The 22,196-nt window shown below is 43.7% G+C and overlaps 2 protein-coding genes across 7 annotated transcripts in view; one reads left to right on the top strand and one right to left on the bottom strand.

Moving 5' to 3' along the window:
• Nucleotides 1–210: 210 nt before the first annotated feature.
• Nucleotides 211–9,525, bottom strand: GSTZ1 (glutathione S-transferase zeta 1). Of its 4 annotated transcripts, none has more exons than XM_059850059.1 (9): nt 9,347–9,525; nt 6,277–6,324; nt 5,629–5,696; nt 4,729–4,809; nt 4,139–4,264; nt 3,531–3,606; nt 2,664–2,716; nt 1,343–1,392; nt 211–592 (listed from the first exon to the last, which is right to left on the bottom strand). In XM_059850059.1, the coding sequence occupies exons 1-9, from the start codon at nt 9,426–9,428 to the stop codon at nt 466–468; spliced, it is 711 nt and encodes a 236-aa protein (XP_059706042.1). In that variant the 5' UTR covers nt 9,429–9,525; the 3' UTR covers nt 211–465. The 4 variants fall into 4 exon arrangements, with proteins under 4 accessions (XP_059706042.1, XP_059706038.1, XP_059706039.1 ...); XM_059850055.1 differs by having other exon boundaries at nt 6,277–6,328; nt 9,347–9,495; XM_059850056.1 differs by lacking the exon at nt 9,347–9,525 and adding an exon at nt 6,863–6,922 and having other exon boundaries at nt 6,277–6,328.
• Nucleotides 9,494–22,196, top strand: part of POMT2 (protein O-mannosyltransferase 2) — a 27,955-nt gene continuing 15,252 nt past the window's right edge. For all 3 annotated transcript variants that reach the window (XR_009486989.1, XM_059850052.1, XM_059850051.1), the window contains exons 1-10: nt 9,494–9,669; nt 10,291–10,375; nt 11,144–11,248; nt 12,406–12,514; nt 13,371–13,479; nt 14,915–15,074; nt 17,618–17,724; nt 18,662–18,744; nt 19,798–19,907; nt 21,897–21,963. Coding sequence is in view for 2 of the 3 variants with exons in the window: in XM_059850052.1 (XP_059706035.1) it covers nt 9,515–9,669; nt 10,291–10,375; nt 11,144–11,248; nt 12,406–12,514; nt 13,371–13,479; nt 14,915–15,074; nt 17,618–17,724; nt 18,662–18,744; nt 19,798–19,907; nt 21,897–21,963 (1,090 nt within the window). In the remaining variant the exon portion in view is untranslated. The remainder of the gene's footprint in view (nt 9,670–10,290; nt 10,376–11,143; nt 11,249–12,405; nt 12,515–13,370; nt 13,480–14,914; nt 15,075–17,617; nt 17,725–18,661; nt 18,745–19,797; nt 19,908–21,896; nt 21,964–22,196) is intronic.

Raw genomic sequence — 22,196 nt, 5'->3', positions numbered from 1 at the left:
CTGATTGTTTATATCCATGGGGCTGATGACTGTGCTGTGGCTCTGAGGTAGCTCCAAGGATAAGCACACTGTGTACACTGATTTCCTCATGCTCTTTCTGTAGGTGGTAGAAAGAAGTGGCCTCTGTGGGGAATACAGAATTGGCTCAATGCCTCACAGTTGTTTGTGGCCACATTACGCAACCCAAAGCCATACAGAGGGAACTTCTGATCATTATGGATACTTCTGCTTTAATGTGTTTCATGGAGATAGACTGCATAGAAAAAACTAGTAGCTGCAGGTATTCCGGCAGGGGCATAGCTCCTGTAAGTCATCCACACTATTTCCTGGTCCTCTGTCCTTCCCACCCAGATGAAAGGGAAACAATAGTACTGGGGTTTCCTAGTGGCACTGAAGTCCTACTCATCCTGTTGGTGTTATCTTCTTTATCATGGCAGCTTTCTAGATTTAATGAGTAGAAGGGCTTCAAGCTCGCAGCTCTGCAGGAGTATCTGGCTGCCGGGAAGGGTGGCTAATTTTGAAGGCCTCTAACTCCAAGAGAGCTTTATTTATTCTGGATATTGTGGGATATGGACCCATGTCCACTTTGAATCTGTAAAAGAAAAAGAATTTGTGAAGTACTATGAGTTGGAGAGCCAGTGCAGCAGTGAGCAGAAGTGCAGAGCAGTATGATAGGCCTGCCTAGTATGGGAGAATCTCACAGGCATTTACACTAATAGAAAAGGTTCATCCTTGTAGGTTTACAAACAAATGCTAGAGAGATTAATCAGTGCCTGGAGAGGTCGTAAAGTCTCCTTCTGTAGAGATACTAAAAACCAAGCTGGATGCAATCCTGTGCCAATTCCTCTAGCAGGGAAATTGGACTGGGTGACCTCCAGAATTCCCTTCCAACCCCAATGATTCTCTGATTGTGTGATTTTCACCACATTTTTATGTAATGTGCAGCACAAGGTAGGAAGACACTGCTTTTTCTGGAAATCATGCAGCCACTACTTGTATGGGTTTAAGGCTTTAAATAAAAGTCTGATTAATCTTTTCCTCCTGTGTGCACTACAAGAATAAAGCAAACAGGGACAGAGAACATGGAGTGTGGGCAACCTCAGCTTTTCTAAGGTCATAGATCAGATTTCTCCAGGGGCCTCTAAGAGGAGACCACAATTCATTACTTCCAAAAGAGACAGTATTTATGAAGTAGGAAAATTGTAGAGAGAAGAAGAAACATAAGTGGATAGAGCAGGCAGAAGAGATACCTTCTGCTGCTCCTTATGCCTGTTAGAAAGTAAGCTCTGACATGCAGATAAGCAGGTGTGTTGAAGAATATCTTAAACTTAGCCTTAATTACCTTTCAGCATTGGCAACTTGAGGCACTAAACACAGATCAGCCATGGAAACCTGCAAATATAGCAGAGAAAAGAGGTTACAATAACTCAGAGCCTGTCCCCTCTCACTTCCCAGTGGTGGCAGACTTTGAGACCACGACAGAAATTATCAGCCAGTACAGAGGAGTTGTCATGATGATCTAATGATTTAATTCAGCATTAATACTACAGCAACAGCAGAAGGAAAAGAACTTCATTGCAGTTACTAGAAGAAGCCATAAGCTTTTAGGGAGCTTTATATTTACCATCTGATCATTATGACCTCAAGGACACTGTGCTTCTATGGCAACTGCCTCTAAGCAAACACATCTGCTGGCAAGCTGCAGAGGGAGGTGATGGAGGGAAAGGGGTGTTTGCATGGCTGGAAAAAGCTAAATAAATTTTGCTTGCTTGCACTGCAGGAGTTTCAAGCAGGTCCTGCCAATGTCAAGACTTCATATGTGATAGGGTCTCTGTACACAGACTCAGAGACTTGCAATCTAAAAGGAAGACTTAACAACAGTGCTGCTGGCTGCCTATCTGCACAGACAGAGGCAGCTGCTCCTGCCCTGCTCCCCAGGTCACAAAGCCCTGGGTGCCTCTAAAAGCACATGTTATTCTCCAACACTCGATCTTGTAAGTAGCCTTTGCCTATTGAGGGCTCCATAAGGCTGCTACTAGACAGTCCTCTGCATCCCAGAATAATGCAGGAGCCTTCCTTTTTGCTAAGGCTTTTATGGGAAGGATCTTTTGCCTGGCAGCAGAACTAATAAATGGAAAAGGCCTGAGCTGCCTCTAGTTTGGTAAGGGTCAGAACAGCTTTTATGTGAGCTCTGTGAAATCTGTCCATGTTAAAACTGGATGATTAGAGCAGAAAAATACAAGTTGGTCAAAGGTTCCATGGAACAGAGCAAAGAACTGAACCCACTGAACCAATTTTCTTGAGCCAAGCTTTGCCCATATGACAGGAAATGTTAAAGTCCAAACCCCATAAGATGAAATGCTATATCATCTTTTTCCATATCTTCTAGTACCATCCAGATCCTAGATACAGCTGCAGAATCTGGCCACCAGCAGGTTATAGGCAGGGACAAGTAAACATCTCCATAACTCTCTGCCAGTCAGTAATGGCCTAAGTAGGATCCAGGCAGCTGTTCCTTGTTATGGTGAAGGCACTGCATGTAATTCTAGGCACTGGATGGGGTTGTGCTCTTGTATTCTCAACTAATTTTCTTTCCTATTTTAGGGAAAGATACTGGGCTTTTCAGTCCTGCACTTGCACACAGGGCTCTCTCGGATACTTACTTCATCCCCCACACAGTAGTGTCCAGCAGTGTGCTGCAGAATCTGCTCCAGTGCTGTCAAGAGAGGTGGTACACTGGAATGAGGCATTGGAAAGTCAATTGAAAGGGACATCAAACACTTTCTTGACTGGGAATTAGGTACAAGAGCATCTTAACCCCAAGCAGAGCATGAAAAAGGAGCATTTTGGGACAAAACCTAGAAGGAACAGAAATCTTAGTATAGTTATGGGAGTCTTTAGGGTCCTTCAGGTTTTTTGGACCCAGGGTGATTTCAGCTGCTTTAGACAATGCACTTGAAATACTATGAGGATAATGTAGAAATATGTGATTGGGGAGGGGAAAAATGCAAAGGCTCAGTCAGTTTGTGTCAGTCAGGAAGTAAAGATGGGCCTGTCATTGCAGCACATGGGGGAAAGGATTTTGAGGGAACCAAAAGCACTTTATTTCTCTCAAAAAGGCAAAGAAGTACTCTGCTACTTGCTAAACTCTGTGGGAGTTTGCTATTAGGTGTCCAATTACAAAAGCATATCTATCTATATATATGAAGAACTTTAGAAGTGCTGTGAGCCCTGGTGCTTCAGAATGAATTAACTGCTGCAGTGAGCAGAATGGCACCAGGCTTCTGCTCTTCCATGTGCAGCAGTGGAAGTGTTCTATGCACATCTTTGCTCTGAGATCCTGGGGAACTACCAGTCCTGGACAAGAGACTCTGGGCAGGAAGAGCACTGTCTCTGCCAGCAAGGCAGGACCCCAGCACACTAGCCTAGGAATATCTGTGGTTCTACTTGAAAAAGGCAAGTAGAATGCCAGTGGTGCAGCATTTTGTAAGGTCAGCCAAAATGCTGTTCATTTTGGATGTGGGACGTACCTTGAAAGCCAGATGTGATACAGTTCTGAGCCCATTCCATTTTTTTGTCCCCCATTTGTTTCAGGACACTCAGGTTCTGTGAAGGCAAAGCAATCTCTAGATTAGATAACTACCACTGGCTGGATCTTACCCACTGTGTCATCCAGTGGAGGAGAGGGGAGATGAGGAGTTGCCAAGGCTGAACCCCTGGCCTGAGTTCACTTGGTTGGGTCAGCCCTGACCTCACCTGCACTGAATTGTGCACCCTGCTGTATCCTTCTCTTGGTACTACCCTTCTGTAACAGTTGCCAGGGTATCCCTTTGCCTCTTCCCTTTCAGCTGTTCAATTCTCTTCTTCCTAAAACGTCCTAAACTTAGCAGTACAACCATTTGGATTCAGCTCTTTCTGGAAAGAACCCTGGGATGCTATAGGATTTGCTGTGTTGGAAATAATGTATTGGTGCAATTGGTATCTAGATCAGGCAGAGGTTAAGCAGATTTTATCTGCTAGCACACCAGTCTGAAATTTTGCCACCCAGTTGGCTGGCAGCAATTTAGGGAAACTGAGAATTTCAGAGACAGAAATCCTTTCTGATTTTCTCACTTGCATGGATCTGACATGGCAGTACCTGGAGTGGCTGAATGCCAGAGACAATGTGATCAGCGATCATTCTGACTTGGGCTCTCTTCTTTGGATCTTGGGGCAGGAGCCTGGGGTTAGGATGTGTCTCTTCTAGGTAATTAATTATAGCTAGCTGTAATGAACAAAGAGATAATGGGAGGTTATTGGAGAGCCAAGGAAGACTTCACATCCTGGACACCTGGGAAAAGGGAGCTGATCCAAGAGAATTCAACAGCTTTTGAATGCAGTTTGTTACCAACCCAAAGAACTGAATAACCCCTCTGACATCTGCCTGTGACCTTGTCATTTGGTCCAGCTGTAATTTCAGGCAAACCATGGAACAGCCATCGAAGTCAGACTACAAACTGCTTAGTGAAAGGTGGAGTTAGGAACCAAAGCAGAATTTAACTTAAATCCTTGACAGTAGTTTCACATCAGGGAATATGTGCTATTTCTGTTCCCAAGTGGGATCATAAATGCCACTTCTTTTCCAATGTATAGGTGAGAGCTCTGGGGAAAGATGGGACAAAGCCATCCCATCCAGATTGGGCAGCAGGCTGGAGTGAAAGGTAAAGTGGGTTGTGGCTCATGACTCACCGACTGAGAAAGGGTGATGCCATCAATTTTCAAGGCCGGGACTTGCTGCATTGGATTCAGTGCCTTGAATTCAGCAGAAAACTGTGGAAACAAACCTGAGATTACTCTACAGCAATAAGAAATTCTTCTTCCTTGTTTTCTTCTTCCAAAACTCAGTTACCAAATAGTTTTTTTCCTTCCTCTTTTTTCTCTCTACCTTAATACTAATCTTTGCAGTAAATTATGCTGTACTATTAGCCTACTAAGCTCTCACTGGGGTTCAGGGATCACTGCATCCTGGCCCAGACTACCTTATCTCTTGATAAAGCACCACTGCAATGCCCAGTGGTACTGCATCAGTGCCACCACTACTGTCCCAGTTGTTCAACTCTGCCTTAGCCCATACCACCCCACTGAACCAGTGGTACCACAAGGTGCACAACTCCCTCCTATGAAGCCCCAAGTAAGGCCTCAGTGAAGATGTCTTTTGGCAACCCACCTCTTCCTTTTGCAGGCCCTTTGCAGCCCCCTGCAATATAATTTAGCATCTTTTGGACACCCCCCGTCCCTGCCTCCATGCATTTTCTGTTGCTAATTGAATGAGGCTGAATTTAAGTTGTGGGGCAGCTTCCTTGAGGTCTGTGCTCCAGATATATTCAGCTGCATCACGGTAAGCAGAAGATCTTCAGCCTTATGGATTCAATCACAAATGTTTGAGAGAGGAAAAAGCCTCTAGTCTTCTGCAGTCATATTCTCCTCCTGTTTCACATAGGGAGTACTGGCTGAAAGCAACTATTAATTACAAAGAAGTGGTGAGGAATTCAATAACTTTGCCTATGAACTTTCTAGTGCTAATCTCAAGTCTCCTAATGATCCCCAAGTTCAGTACCCTGGAGAGAGCAGTGGTATTTTTATCCTTACCTGCTGTCCTCCATCCTTAATGAGGTTCACTGGGACCAGGTCATAGGAAATTCCTTTCAGAGCCAGTGCTAGGGAGAGCAGAGTGTACAGCTTCAGACAGCTACACTGGGACCAGTTTCATTGGTAATGGGTTCAGGAAAATGTTAGCATCTACATTTGGAAAAACGACCTATCCCTCAAGGGGGTGCCCTGAGTCCACTGAGAAAGACAGTGCTCTGGCAACTGAAGGACCAAAGTACTAAAGACCAGTCCTGGCAAAACCACTACATTTTTCAAAATAAGTTTTGCAACTCTTTGCAGCACAGCCTTTCCTGATTCAGCTTATAGAGGGCAGAACCACGTGCTCACCTTTAAAACCTTTCTGTCTCAGTATAAGTAGGGACCATTCCCAGCCCTGCTTAGGTCTCATGACCTGGGCAGGCCAGAGTCTGAGGTAGTATCATGAAGTCATCTTATCTGTTCCCCTCTATTCCACCTGCTCCAGGTAAGATGCTGTCTTTCCCCTCCCTCCCCATGGGGAGATGCCTCACTGTTCCAGGCTCACGTTTGCTGGCCTCTCTGTTAATAAGTGATTGATTAATTGGGTTAGTGAGGGGAGGATACTGCAATATTGAGACAAAAAAAAGAGAGATGAACATTGAATCTTACCAATTCGCACTCTCCAAGAACAGGAACTTCGGAAATAGCTGTAAAGGACTGGCTGAGAAAAGAAAGATAAAAGGGTTATATGCTGGGAGCACCAGAATACTGAATGTAAGGAAAAGAATGCATGAGCAGAAGGCATTTCGGGAACTCTAAGACAGGGGAGAGCAATGTTTGGAGGAGAGAGGGCTCCTCTCTGAAAGTAACTGTTCCTGATTTGGGCATACAGGTAGCATCACTGTCTCTTACAATAGCCTCCTCATTATCCGGTTCCACCTGATGTTTCCAGCAATGCACAAATGACCTTGAAATTATTCCCTATAAAGCTTCCCTCTTTGTCCCTATTCAATATTGCTAACTTCTATTCCATCCTGGATTTCTGCAACAATTTCTGTACTGATTGTGCCAAGCACCTGAGTATTTGTATGATATGAAACAGCTTTTCCAGCCATGCAAGGAAAAGCCAGATTTCTTTCCAAACAAAAAGAGCTTCTGTTGTTTGAGATGAAAGCCCCAAAGACAATTCAACTCTACCTGAACTATAACACTAAGGCAGCCTTCCCAGATGCTTCGACCCTGTCCAAACTCTCACCTTTTCAGATGCCATGGTAAGTGTGTGCAGTCGTCTCCACAAAATAAAAACAACCTCTGTGTTTTCCCTTTTAACTCAGCTGGTATGGGGAAAGGTTTCTCTCCTAAAACCAATGAGGAAAGGACTTTGCCCCCCAGTCTGTGCCCAGGACACAAAAACCAGCCAATCAGATGCAATCCTGAGTCACTGCAGTCACCCTCTCCCAGCCCTGATATCAAAACCATTAACAAGATTTAAGCTTGGAAGCGCATTTGGGAACCATTCTTATTTCCATAGCTTTTCATCCAGAAACAAATAAGGTGTCTGGAGAGCCTCCCAGGCTGTCACCAGTTGCCAATGCAGAAATCTAACCCTGGAGAGCAAAAAATTAAAACCAAAGCTGCATGCAGAATTTATTTTTCACTAGGGAATGACTGCTAGCTCTGGGAATGGGCTGCCTTTGCAGGAAGATTCCACAGTGTGCTCCTGTAGCTCCCCTCCCATCAGTATTGGCCAGTACAGGGCATTTTCTACATTGCAGCTATGGGAGAAGCTGCTACTCTGCTCTCAGACCAACTCAGTGTAAAAGAAAAGATTGCACTTTTTTTGTGTGTCAGAGCCTTTTCTTTCTCCTGTATGGTACCCGTGTATGTCTCTAAATAAACCTGTAATCTTGCTTACACAGATCCCATTGGATGCCATAGATCTCTCTGTGTCTCTACCCTCCCAAAATGCATAAATGTTTTTCCAGAGACTTAGCAGCAAGACAAAAGAATGCAGGGATATGCTCAATTAGTCTCTCAACAGAAAACCAGAGACACTGGTGATCTCTGTGCTCCAGTCGTCTTTGTAAACTTCATGCTTCTCTTACAGTTTAGACTAGCTCAAATAACTTCAAATGAGGTATGTCTTTGACTAAATTACTCAGATTTATAAGTGAGGAGGAAAGAGATGGAAAGTACTGGTAACACTTTAGTGGATAAAGTATTTACTGATTTTCTTAAATTCTCCTGGGATCAGGGCATTAGAAATATCAGCTATGTTCATTTTTCAAATGTCTAGCCTGATGAGTTTCAGGGAAAGAAACAGAAACTATGGCTTCAAAAGAGAAAATAGACCAGTAATGAGATACTGATTTTACTTGCTTTTTCTGAGGACCTTGCTAATGATTTTTTGGCTCAGAAATTCATGTCCTTCGCTATGTCTATTTTGGACTCTGGCCTCTCAGCCAGCAGAGACATTTCTCCTGGTCCTCTCTGCAGTTCTTTTTTGGTTTTACAGCCTATGCTATCATTTGGAATAAACTGTGCTATGCTAATTGCCTTGGTCTATAATTTCAAGGCCCTGGGGGATTTCACCAAAAAGAACATGGAAATGTTCTTTTTGGTGAAATCCCAATGCATTATTCAGCTGGGAACTATCTCCAGAGGCTGGAGCATGGAGTGATCTCTTGAGTTCATGCTGTTTTGCTCCTAGCAGCAGGGCAGATCCCCGGCAAAAGTAATCATCTAAGTAAAGATGAGAGACAACAGAAATGTTTCGTCCTTAGTGGACAGATCCCAGAGTGACACTCTGTCTTCCTCAGAGGAAATGCTGAGTATGGTCTAGGGAAGTCTCAGGAAAGAATTTCCTGCATTTACAACCCTGTGGGATAAAATCCCCAAACCCTACAGTTTAGACTGGTTGGAGCTGGGATGATAGCAGGAGGACAGGATTTGCTTGATGTCTACTGAGAGCTCTGGTTTGGTTCTGTTTTCATTTCTGGCAATCAGTGAGGAAAGTTTAGGCTTAAATAGCAGTCCAGAGTAAACATTTGGGAAACACACTTCTCTTGTGAAAGATGGAAGAAACGCCCCAAACTTTGTATGTTGACCTCTTAGGTTCTCTGTCTTCTTCAGAGTAGTACGGCCTACTCCGGATCCCACCTCTTTCCAGGTGATATACGGGATGCACTTGGAAAGGCCCAATCTCTCACCTTTCCTGAGACCCATCAAGCCCAGCAGCCTGCACACATACACTGCTCCTAGGGGGCTGCCGTAGGGGACACCGCGGTGCCTGAAAGGCACAGCTTGTACTCCGCTGGGTTCAAATGCAAAGCAGAAAGAACAGATTTGCTCCTAAATTCTCATTATCTCTTAGGCAGGACTTGGTGTGAACAGTGCACGCCAATAAAATATGGTAAGTAAGCAGCACCGCTAAAAGCATTAGCACACAAAAGCATTTTATTTAACACGCGTTTAAATTCCTTGCTTTCCACTGCGACAGAGACACGGGCGCAGGCCGGGGCAGAGAGGCGCGGTCCTCCCGGGACCCGCCATCCCGGCCTTCTCGGGGTGCCGGGGCACCAGAAGCCACAGCTGGCGACAAGGCCGAACCAAGCGAGGCCGCTCAGGCCGAAGGCTGAGAGCGGCCGCCCCAAGCCCCGCTCCCACCGGCCGTGGCACCGCCATCGCCCCCCGCTCCCCTCCCGCCCCGCGGGGAGAGCGCGGAGCCAGCGCCGCGTACCTTGGCGGCGGCGGCGCTCATCGCCGTCCCGGCCTCCGCTCAGGGCTCGGCGGCTGCCGGCACCGCATCGCCGGGACTGCATTCCCCGGCGTGCCCCGCGCCCCGCCCGCACTCCGGCCCAGGATGCGCCGCGCCCGGCGCGGTGCAGCGGGCGGCGGGTGCCCGCGGATGCCGCCGCGCCAGCGGGAGCCCCGCCGGGGGCCGGGGGGGCCGGCGCGTCCCGCCGCCCCGCCCGCCGCTACCCGCCCGGCCGCCCTGGCCCTCGTCACCCTCCTCAGCTTCGCCTCCCGCTTCCACCGCCTGCGGGAGCCGCCGCACGTATGGTACGGGCCGTGGCGGGGCGGGGCGTGCGCCGCTGCGGCCGGGCACTGCCCGGGCACCGCGGTGCGGCTGGGTGCGCGTCCGCCTTCTCCCGGCACAGCAGCCGCGACTGCACCCTGGATCCCGGCCCGCCGTGGGAGGGATCCCTGTTTATCCCCGGCAGTTGGGGGACGGGACATGGCAGTGAGGCCCACAAGGAAATGCTGCGCTCTCCGGCCAGCCCGGCCCGGCCCCTGCACCGTCCCCGCTGCTGTCGGGCCATGCTGCAGGGAGGGCACTGGGCACCGGGCCCCGGGGAGGGCGTTTTGGGGATCTTTGTGCAACAAGCCGACTTTTTAACCTCGCTAAGGTCAATTCGGAATCAAAAGGGCAAACCAGAGGTTTTGCAGTTATAATACACAACTCTTTAAAAAAAAGGACCTTTTCTACAGTGGCTGCAGTGCTCTCCATGATTTCCCACTGAGTGTAACACATTGTTTCATGTCGAATGTATGACAGTAACCCTCTATGCTATAAAAAGCATAAGTAAAAAGATCTTCCTGGATTTTTTTTTTTTTAACTCTCTTCAGCATTGTAGCAGATTGGTTATTGTGCTTTGTGTTTTGTTGCTGTGTTTTTTCCAGTTGGGATGAAACTCATTTTGGGAAGATGGGAAGTTACTACATTAATCGGACCTTCTTCTTTGATGTCCATCCTCCTTTGGGGAAGGTAAACTGCTTTTCTGTTTTATGTTTCAGAAGCCACAGGAGTGGACCAATAAAAATCTGCCTCTGCTTTCTGGCCAAAGGATGTGGTGAACAACAAAGTCCTTCCTAACTGCTGTTGTTGACACCACAGCAATTTGCATTCTGTGTCCAGAGCCTCAACTTGCAACTTTTTGTCTTCACAAAAAAATGCTTCAAATATAAGAAAACCAAACAGTATTGCATGTTGGGTTTTTGAAGGGCTTGACATGAAAAAAACAATGTGACACTTGGAGGGCATATGTAATAGAAGCCTACATTTTAAAGGAAGCAAACCGTTCCTAGTAACTTTAGCAAATGATATGCCTGCCACAAATGACCCTCAGAGCACTAATTTCCTGTTCTGCAAATGAACTTGTTTTAGCAACAGTGTGTAGTGTGTGTAGTGTGGATGAAGTTGCATCCTCCTGCCTTGTCAAGGATATCTCCCTTTCAGATTGAGTCTCCTGAAACTAACGGGATAGGCAGCTATGGGAGACTCTACAGAATTCTCTCTGCTCAATTTCACACCTGTTATTTTTCTTGAGCTTGCATCAGCCTTATAGTCTCTTGCAAAAATAATTCTGATTTTGCCTTTAGATATCTGTAAATAAACTCTTTTTTGGATGATGTGTCTGAATTATTTGTCTTCTGAATCAGTGTGGCTTCTATAGAAATCTTACCTGCTGCTAGCCTTTATATTTTTTCCTCCAATGTGATTTTCCTGACCAGTTTTTTCACATTTTCTCTTCAGATGCTGATTGGACTGGCTGGCTACCTTAGTGGATATGATGGGACATTTCCTTTCCAAAAGCCAGGGGATCGATATGAGCAGCACAACTACGTAGGGATGAGAGGGGTAAGGCTCTGCAGGCTGCTGTCAAGCTGGTTAGCTTTCCTGTGCCTTTCAATACAGAGTGTTCCATCTTAAGAGCAGCTCTCCTTGATCAGGTCAGAGGTCTGTTTAGCCTTGTGCCTTGTCTTTAAGCTCCTTTGAAAAGTCTTAGTGGTTCTATTGTGAATAAGTCTTAATGTGTGTCTGTGAGAGGGCAGGTAAGAAATTAAGGTGAAAATTGAGGGCAGCTCTTCCTGCTCATTAGTGAGACGATCCTGCTGCATGGGATGGATACCTTGCCTTCTCTGCAAAGCAAACATTGTTGAGTTTGAGCTACTCTCCATTGTACCTGGCGCATCTCCTGGGGAGCCAAGGGTATCAAAAAGCCAGGATCATCCACTGTCACCTGCACTTTGCCACCACTGGTGACACTAAGCTGAGTACGCTGATGGAGCCTAGGACAGCACGGCAGAATTCAGAGTTGTATTTGATCTGAAACCCTGGCTCTACTGCTCTTTAGGCAGATGAAGAGCCATATAACTGACAGCACATAAGTCAAAAGGAGAAACAGTGGCCAATTTCTATTACCTAGAAAGAAAACTGAAAACTGGGAAGGTGAGTTTTCTTAGTTTAGTTTCCAGAAGTTCATGGTTTTAGATTTCCCTGAGCCAAAGGTGGGAGACGTGCTAGAAAGATAATTAGACATTAAAGATAATAAATTCTACTGTGGTCTTGTTTTCTTTTGTTTTGATTTTTCCTCTTTCTCCTCCAACTATCCTTGGTTTCATTTGTGTAGGAGAGGGAAATCTGGTCTGCTAAAGATAAAAGGTGCAAGTGTATTTTGTTCTTAGCTTTCATAATCTAGCATCTTGTTAAAAAAAGGCTGAGTGTAGTGGGTATGTAGTGCACCTACTTGATGCATCCATTTATAAATATCTGGTGTAGTCTAGCAAGAGTGTGACTGGCTGTTGTTACTGACACCACTGCAGAACAGAGCAAGCCTCTGTCCTCTGAGCAGTGTCTTTGTTCAGTTGGCTTTTGTCCGATGTTCTTTGTGACTCAGTTCAGCTGCTGCAACACCTCCTGTTGTTGTAGGTGTGGAAGACGAAGGAAAGGAAAGGGTGTGAGCTCTTGTCCATCGTGGGTGGGGTTGTAAGTTCTGCCATGATCTTTTCCTGCAGTTTTGTGCGTTTCTTGGCTCCTGCCTGGTTCCTTTTGCCTACCTCACAGTGTTGGAACTGTCAAAGTCACTGCCAGCAGCCTTACTCACGGCTTTCATCCTTATTTTTGGTAGGTGTTCCTACTACAGCAAAATTGAGTATTTTAATTGTTCAGATGATTTAATTTCTGGATTACTATGTGTTACCTAACCAGGGGATATTTGGGTTAATGAGAGACTTTCTCAAAAGCGAAGTAATTCCATTTTTTTTAATGTATGAGGCTTTTTACTTGATGGTCCCCTTAAGAACTTTGCAGTTTTGTTTAGTTCATAGGTACTTCTGTTATTTACATAACCACAGTATTGGGTTAGATTGCACCTTAATTTTAAAATTTTTTATAAGGTGGGTGGTCAGGAATGATTTTGCCCACTAGTGAAATATTGATGTTTCCTGTATGAATTATAGAGAACTTTAACAGCCCCTGCATTACTTTAGAAGAGTTCACAATAAGAAATTAATAAAGTACCTTCTTGAATTGAGCCAATGAACTTGCAAACGAAGTTACCAAAATAGGAGTTTTCTAAGGACACACAGGTATTGAGGAATGGAGACTTAAAATATCAAAGCCGTATTCATTTTTTATAGTACCATCTGAAAGATGACTTCTCCTCTGGCATTATGGTGGTACCTTAGGTAGTTAATTGCTGCTAATCCTCTCCATCTGAATACGTTACTTGCACTTTCCAAATGGTATTTCACAGATACTGCTGTACTGCCTTTTGTTCTTGTATTTGTTTTTATTTTTGTTTTGTTGGGTTTTTTCCTTTGTTATCCAGGTAGAAGCTGAAATGTTATGTTCTCCTTCTGTTTCTAAAATTTCCCACCTTCTTCTTGTCTTGACTACACTGGGGAAGCTGAATTCCCACAATCTTAGATTCACTTTGGAACTGCAAGTCTTTCTGACACTGCTGTGTGCCTCTTTGCAGATACAGGCTGTATTACATTGTCCCAATATATTCTGCTGGATCCCATTCTAATGTTCTTTCTCATGGGAGCTGTTCTGAGTATGGTGAAATGTAACAGCTGTGCAGACAGGTAAGATAAGAATGATAATTTTGTTCAACAAAACTATAGATATTTAACTTTCACACAAGTAATGTAATGTCTATAATTGGTGATGTGTGAATGGCTAAAATGAGATTATTTCAGGAAATTTGAAGCTGAAAATGACTGTTAGTAGCCAAGAGAAATTTTTATTCTGAGGGTCTGTGTTGTTAGGGAGAAAGTATTGTGCCTGGAGTACACCAATTTACCTGTGACTGTAAGCACCTTTAAAAATCCTGCTGTCTGAGATAAACAGTGTAATTTGTTTGGTTTAGAGAAATGGCTGCAAAAACTTAGAGGGAATATAGCCCAGATGATTCTGAATAAAGCAGTCAAGTTGCTAAGGATGTTTGCTGTTGACCCATCCAGAGAGGGTGGTTGTTTATAGGTATTGGGATGTGTCAGAAGGCTTCTTTGTGGCTGGACTACACAGAGTAGTTTCCTTGAAATGCATCCCAAATTCAAAGACATAAAAAGTTGAAATTCTGTATTATATATGAGCAGTTTTTATTTCATGAAACATTCAAGAACTGATCGTATCAATCTTAGTGTGTCTGCAGTTTGTGTGGCTGAAATGCAGCCTGCAGCATCATGTACAGCTGTCCAAGGGCATCCTTATCTACAGCACATTCCCCAGGGAATGCAAGCACTAAATCACAGGGCAGTGCTTGATCAGCTCTGTGTGCCTTGACCTGAATTTATTTTTCATATCTTAGAACTAATCCTGTTGTCAAGGTAGTTGATACTCTACAAATTAAAAGCCAACTCTAGCTATCGTGTTGCTTAGCAGGTCATGGGGATTTTGTCTAGTTGAAATAGAAGCATCAGAGCATTAGGAATCAGAAGGAAATAGGTTTTGAATTCTGCTGTCATTTTTGCTCATCTCTTTTCTATGGTTCAGTTTTATGTCAGTTTATAATTTGTTTGCTTTTTGCTGCAGCTTTTGTTTGTGTTTTGGATAGATGTTTTCCGCTAAGGCTTTCCTGCTTTAGTGCAGGTGGCTGCTCTTTGCCTCTTGTTCTTCCCCATGTCTTTAAATTTCTGAGAGAAGTAAGTTTGCACTTCATGGAGCAAAATTCTTGTTTCTGTTTTCTGAACTTCCATGTAGTCAGACTTTCTTCACACTAGTATTTTAGCTTATACCTGCTGTCTGTGTTTCCATCCTTGAATGGGAGATCTAGGGTTGCCCCTGGCTTAAGTGTACCTGAAGCCTGTATCAAGGCTTTACAAGCCTGTATCTGAAACCAGTATCCTTGTGTGATTTTAAACTAAATGAAAAAACTTATTTTTCCACTTCTTATGGGTTCATGAGAAGATGGACTGTAATTTTGTGGGGTAACTGATCTGTTACTTATTTTTGTGATCATAGACCATAAAATGACTTAGCCGTCAATTTATTTACTGACTTGCTCTACTGGTCCTGCAGGCCATTTTCTGCCTCCTGGTGGTTCTGGCTGAGTCTGACTGGTGTGAGCCTTGCTGGAGCAATGGGGGTAAAATTTGTTGGCCTTTTTGTAGTCCTCTTGGTTGGCTTGAACACAATCTATGACCTATGGGACTTGCTGGGGAACCTCAGCCTGTCACTGGTGAGTTTCAAAGGCTTTTCTTTACTTTAAGTGTTTCTTTGTATTGTTTGCTTTGTAATTTTTCTAGTCTTTGACAGCCCTGCATGTACCCAAACAGAGGTACTCTGTCTGGAGCAGAGAGGGGCATCTGATATGGTGATGAAAAAAGGAGATTAAGGTTATAACGAAAAAATTATTGCCACACTTTTGAAAAAAACCAAACATATTAGCAGGACGTAATAGTATACAAGCACAGCAGAAAGATTGTTACTTTTTCTTGAGAGAAACTGTTAACCATTCTAGTTGGCTACATTTTCAGTCTAAGCTAAAAATGCTCATTGGGACTGGCTTTACAGTGGCCCAAAAGCAAGATGTTGTCCAGCACTGTTACCTGACCTTCCAAGGAGTAGGTGCTGCCTGGCCACTTAGTTTGCATAAGCAGTGTGAGTTCAGGCTCTGCTTCCTGACAGTAAGGGGGCAGAAGCTGCAGAGCAGGAGGATCACGAGTCATAGAAATGCTCTACAACCTGCAATATCCATAGCTAGTTAGAGGATGAAGACAGCCACAGCCTTCTTGATTTCACACACATTTAGTTCTTCTGAGCTTTAAAAAAATTGCTAGTGGGTTTGAGTGTCCTTGTCTAATATATTGCATTTTATGTTTGCGAAGTGTGAAATCTGCCATTTGGAGAAACGCCTTGATGTACCATTTGCTGTCTTGCAACCAGCAGGAAGAAAAATTCTTCAGTCATATCTTTTAAAAGGTGTTCAGTTCTCCTCTTGTCTCAGCTTCTTTTGAAGCTTGAAAATTCTGATTTTTTCCCTTACTGTTTTTGTCTTGTTTGTCCTATAAACAGTGGGAGCATGAGGGGGACTTTTTCTATTCCTCCTGTGTGATTTGTTTTCTTTAATTAATGTGAATCAATATGGGCTGCAAAGATTCAATGTTCCAACTCCAGAGAAAGACTTCTTGAGCAAAGTCAGTTAATTGCATTTGAAATAGAACAAATCCATCATGTCTAAGCTTTGTGCCAGCAGACAGCTGCACAATGATTTCATTTGTGCTGCTGGCAGCAAAGGCAGCAAACCCCCGAGTGTTAGAATATGTAAAGAAATTTACTCCAGAAGGTAGATGCTTTCTGAATAGCTATTTGGCAACCTTGGTGCTTGAGAAGCGGGGAAAAAAAAAAGGTGGGATTAATCTCCTGAAAGCCTGAATAACTTACCTCTGCATTTGTTAGGAAGCTACTCATGATTATTTACATGCAATGTTTTGGAGACTAACTTGATTTCTAGAATTCTCAGCTTGTGTTGATCCATTGTTCTGGTTTGCTCACTGCTGTCCTTCACATGCACTTTCTTTTCTTTGACTTTGCATTGAAGTCTTTAGTTAAAGAAAACCATTTCATGAAAATTGAAGCATATTGAGGCTTTTCTAAGTAGGGAACTGGAGGGTAGTTCGTGTGCCTCTCCACTGCCTATATTTGGTTATGTATCATCAATCAGCATTAGTTTCTAAGTGTCCAGTGGTTATTAAGTGTTCTGCTGAAGTACTTGAACTGAACAGCTCTTTCCTTTGTTGACTTCACTGTTTTGCAATATGTTCAACTTTTCCCATTCTTTCTGAGTTAATTGGTTCTGGTACTAAAGGATGGAGAATGATTAGCTTAATGATTATGATAGGTATCATGTTAAATAATATGTAGAATAGCAAGTGCATCTCCTTTCATTCACTTTGAAGTTATTGTGGCCATTTAGCAAACAGTTTTTGCTATTTTATTTTTTTCTTCTTCCACAGCTATTTATTATCCACCCTCTATTTTACATTATTTACTCTACTACCAGCCGTGTCAGTAGGATGTGAAAATGTAATAGCTTCTTTAGTATTTGTTTGCAAAACACATTTTCAATTCGTTGAAATAAAATATTTTGCTTTCATTTTGGGACATCTGAAGAACTGGTTTTGCTGCTGACTTTTCTGTAGCTTCTGACTGAGCAGCGCTAGAAGTTGCAGTGTGAGAGCATCCTTGCTAAGCAAGGTAATTTCTGTAAGTGAAGCATATCTAGATCCCCAGGATGTCCTGGTTACATTCACATTTGCATAGACTAACTGGGGGAACAAATTTTCATTTTCTCCCTTGCTTAGCTTTGGTAGTTACTTTTTTGGGAGCAATCTCTTTGCTAGGATTTTGGGTCAAGATGTGTACCACTGATAAACAAGTTAAGGTCTTTGCTCTCAAAGTATTTTCAATGGGGGCTGCCCAACCTCCTTTGCCAAAGTTAGGGATGCTCAGCACTTTGGAGCACTAAACTTTCCTATTGCCTATTTTTGTCTTTTTTCCCAGGACCCTAAAATTTGGAGGTGCCATAGCTCCAGCTTTTGGAGATGCGCAGCAAGGTCTGCCTCAGCTTTTACCTCTCTCTGGGCCTTTCTGAGATAATTCTACAACCTGGTGTGCTTTCTTGCACAGCAAGCTCCAGCCATAGGACTGCTGCTCAGAGTCTTGTGAAATCAGGGGAGAAGTTGTTCCTGCAATGTTTGATCCAGCTTGTGTTTGTTACAGGTCATGTTTGGGAAGCATTTACTGGCTCGTGTACTCTGCCTCATCGTCCTCCCACTTGCCCTCTACATGGCTATGTTTGCTGTTCATTTTGCAGTGTTAAATAGAAGGTATTTCACAATGTTTTCTCCAGAAGAATTACTTGTCTTTGCTTGTCTATTGGTTATATAGTAGTCCACTTTCAGTGTCAGAAGCACAGCCACAAGCTGTGTCTCTTTGTTTAATTCCCTTCCCCAGTTCTCTGGCCAAGCTGGCAGTGAAATTGAATTTGAGCTTGAGATTTTCTGAAATGCCAAGCAAGTAACCTAACGAAACCTCCTGTCTCATTTTTTTCCTCTTCTCCTTCTGGGACCTGAAAATGTCTCAACTCCATTCTTTGTCTTTTTGTGATTAAAAAGTCATTGCATTCCTGAAAAATGGCTATGATTAAAAGAGTCTGAATGTGCTTGAAGGGAGGGCTCTTTCCTGAATGCTTGCAACCAAGGGATGCTTTTTACAAGGCAAGAGCTAGTAAAACGGCCATGTTTTCCATATGCCAGCATTAAAAAATAAGGTAAATAAGGATTTCACTGTAGAAAAAGAATAGAAAAATAAATCTGTTATTTTTCAGTTAAAGTCTACTGGTTTTACCACTAACCTCTTAGCAGAAGTAAGACTACAGGTGTCACAGAGAAAGGCTTTGTTATATCTGTCCTGACAGCGGGTCAGTTTATTTGTTGTAAGAACACCCTCAAAGACAGTTCTGATGTTTTGTGCAGTGCCAGCATGTACATTTTGTGACCTCAAGTCCTTGCAGCTCTGGACAATTTCCTGCAAGAGTGTCTCTATCTGCTGTGATTCACAACATTAGAGAAGTGTGCCTCTTAAGGGAACTGCACTCACTCTTCTTCTTCAGATGCCCAGTTGTTTTATAATTTTTCTTCTGTAAAAACAACTTGGTAATGCATGACAGAGATTTGTTTAATGACAATGACAACTTGGTAATGCATGACAGAGATGTTGCTTAATGAGACCTTGAATTGTCATATTCTTTGCTGTCTTTTGTAGTGGTCCTGGGGATGGTTTCTTCAGTTCAGCATTTCAATCCCAGCTGATTGGGAACAATCTTCATAATGTCTCCGTTCCAGAGCGTGAGTGTCCACATGAATAAAGCACTCTGAATGTTGTCAGTGTACATGAGAACTTAAATAGAAACAGTGTCCCTGTGACTCAGTGCAGGGCAGTGTGAATTATGCCTTCCATGGTCAAGGTCAGATTCATGCTCTTCCTCTGTGCAGTTTTATGTATTGACAGAAAGAAAAAGGCTGAAAATACCACCATGTTCAGTGCATGGTCACTAGTGTTTCATCATATTCCATCTAGAGGGAAAGATGCCATTTTGACTTGTGTGCATGCATCTTGTTATTCTTTGGTTCTATATTGCTTGAAACAACAAAAAGATGTTTTTCCTGTTCACCTTAGATTTGTAGGTGCTCAGATGTGAGATTTGTTTCCAAAATATGTGTAAATGGAAACTATCAGCTTTTGTGATACAGCATGCCACTGGTCCAGCTGTGTTGTATTCAGAATGCATCTAAATTTAGCAAAAAGAAGGCTCTGTGGTTGTTTCTTAATCCTCAGTTTAGCTAGGGACTACTGAGCCTTTAGAATGGTTTAACTTTCTGATTACTTCAGCTTTTTTCTGGCTGTTCCCTGTTCCAGAGCTGTCACTGGGGGAGCATCAGGTCTGTTCTCCAAGGCTGAGTTCTCTCACTTTTGTTGGGGTGCTAGGAGGGAAGATGTCTTAGGCCAGTATAGCAGCTCTGCTATCCAACAGCTGAGCTTGCCTCCCTTCCCTCTTGTATTGCTGTAGGGGTCAGCAGTGTAATACTCTCAGGGAAAGCTATCTCAAAAGTCTCATCATGAAATTACAAACAAAGGAATGCCTTACCACATCTGTTTATGTTAAAACTTCGTGGGAGAGTTTGAAGTGTTTCAGCCAAATGTTATGTAACAGTTTCACTGAATCCTAGTTAGGGATGGGAGATAAGCTTGCATTGAGCCCTGTGGAGTAATGTGTCAAACAGGAGACAAACTTCCATCTATACAATGGAGAGTGCCTGCTTAATCGAGCACTGTAGCCTAGCTGGGGGAGATACAGGAGAGCTGCCTTATGTCTTTTTTCCTCCCTCTTTCTCATGCAGATTTGGCATATGGGTCTGTGGTGACAGTGAAGAACCTTCGGATGGCCGGGGGATACCTGCACTCCCACTGGCACCTCTATCCCGAGGGCGTCGGGGCTCGCCAGCAGCAGGTTGGTGTGCTGTGGTGCTATTGCCTGTGTCTACAGCCACTGGGTTACTCTTTTTGTATTTGGCATTAGGGGACAAACTGGTAGGAACTATGTGTTTACTCAGCGTCCCTTACCCTCTCAGTGCCAGAGCTGTGCACTTGGCTTAGAACTCTGACTAAAAAGGAGGCTTGAAGAGAGCCTACCACACTGCACCTGGGGGGTGACTTACAGTAACAAGGCTTTGCTAGACCACCGTCCATAGATGGAGTCCAGGAAGACTTCAGAATAGTTTTCCATAATGAAAATTACTTCAAGGAAGGCTTTAGAATTGGTTTAAAACAAGTACATTATCCTACAGCTTTTCTGGCTGTATATTAAAAGCAGGGGAATAGAACTGCTGTATATTGTTTTTCTCCAGCCACTGGCCTCTGTGAACTTACATGAATACCTCTCCTTTGTGCCTTGCTTCCTTTATCTGTCACCAAAGAATTTGCTCAATAAATTAGATACTGTGCATTTGTAAGTTAATGTAGCCATATGGAAACCATCTGAGCTAAGGGCTTCTCATTAAATGATTAAGCAATAAGTGAAAGTAGAAATCAGAAATCATGTAACTATCTCTAATTAGGAAGTACAAACATTAAGTGGATTTCTTATTTTTGTCCATCATCATCAAGCTTCACAAATCTTTGCTGTTTCTGCACTTTTACTAAGATGCATTCTGCAGTTTGATTATTGGTGTCTAAAAATTGTTCTGAGATCCTTGAAAGAAAGTTGACAGAGAAACACAAGTGTTTGGTTTTTAACTCCCTGCTGTCTCTGTGGCTAGGAGGAAGTTTCCAGAAGTGAAAATTTTGTCTCAATCTTTTTTTTTCTTGCTGCTTGTCACAATCAGAATTTCTAGTATTCTAGCACAGAATTTCTAGTACTCTAGCATGACATTAATGTTTATTACAGTGTATGGAGATGTCATGCTAAACTGCCTCAAGCACAGGCAAAATTGGAGTGCAGATCATGCTTTATGACACTAAAAGCAGGGAAAGCCAATTTGGAAAGGACACTAATGGGAGTTCTTGTGGAAAGTGGGAAAGGGTGGGCTCCCTGCCCTGATGGTAGGACAATGGGTCTAGGGTAGTTTGAGGGCTCTGAAGAGGGGAAGGGAATTTAGGGAGGAATTTGCAGGAGATTTAGAGAGGAAAAAGTGATCTCTCTGCTTTCACTTTCTCTTCCTCTCCTGATGGCTTGACCTCAAGGTATGAGGCTCTACCTCCAGCTCTCCTTTTTCCCCATTGACAGCCTCTCCTCTGTTCTGCCTCTCACCCACCCACTGGGCCATCTGCTCCCACCTAACAGAGGCCCAGGTGGGGCTCTGGGCTAGGGTCCCACAGAGCAGGGCTTGCTGCTCTCTAAGAGGAGGGTGGGCAGAGGGAGTACAGTTCCATGTGCTCTGGGCAGCAGCAGCCTGGAATAAGATGCTCTTTGTGTCCATGGTAGCAGTAGGTGCAGTTACTCTGTGTGAGGCTGAGCAGGCTGGCAGGGGTTAGCTGTGTAGCTGTAATGGGTGATCTCTGAATCCTTACCATGCCTGGATCTCTTGGCCAGTATTGTGGTTGTCACAGCCTGTTGTCAGAAATCTCTAGTGTCTGTAAAGCCAGTGCTGCTTCTGTCTCCTGATTCAGATAGTGGTCAGTGATTATTCAAGAGCTCTGGTTTGGATATCCTGTTGTTGTAGAAGAAGCCTCTGAAACAGGGTGAGGTGAGGTCAGGCTGTGTTTGAAGGCTGTTGGTGCATGAGAACTGCCATGAAGTGTAGTGCTTCTAGCTAAGAGGTGTCATCTGGGTTAAGGAGTGCCCCATATCTGGTTTTCTAGGGGGCAGTGTTATAAAAGTAATCCCAGGACTTCTGTGTGGTTGGTGCATTCATTTGAGGCTTTGATTTGCTGATGAATGTGTGACTGCTATCAACAGCTTTTTTCTTGTTATGTAAAATAATTAATCCTGTCATTTCAGGTCACTGCTTACTTACATAAAGATTTGAATAACCTGTGGATCATAAAGAAACATGACTCAGATACAGGTAACAAAAACCAGTTAAGTGCCTTTTATAACTGCTGCTTCTGTTTTTCACATAAATATTCTGAGTTCTTTCCGGAGCAGAGTATCCTTCAAGGATATGAGGGGGAGATGAGGAAGAACAAGGGGAAGCTGTCTCTTGATTTACATTGTATGTGTGTCTACTGTGTTTTTGGTTCTTCTTCAGATTGTACAGCTGAAGTAAATAAGCTTTTGTTAGCTGAAGGTTGCATTGAC

The sequence above is a fragment of the Haemorhous mexicanus genome, chromosome 6 (assembly GCF_027477595.1).
Source record: "Haemorhous mexicanus isolate bHaeMex1 chromosome 6, bHaeMex1.pri, whole genome shotgun sequence".
In the NCBI taxonomy this organism is placed as follows: domain Eukaryota; kingdom Metazoa; phylum Chordata; class Aves; order Passeriformes; family Fringillidae; genus Haemorhous; species Haemorhous mexicanus.
Note: the sequence above shows the minus strand (reverse complement) of the source record. Positions and strands in the feature narration are given on the sequence as shown.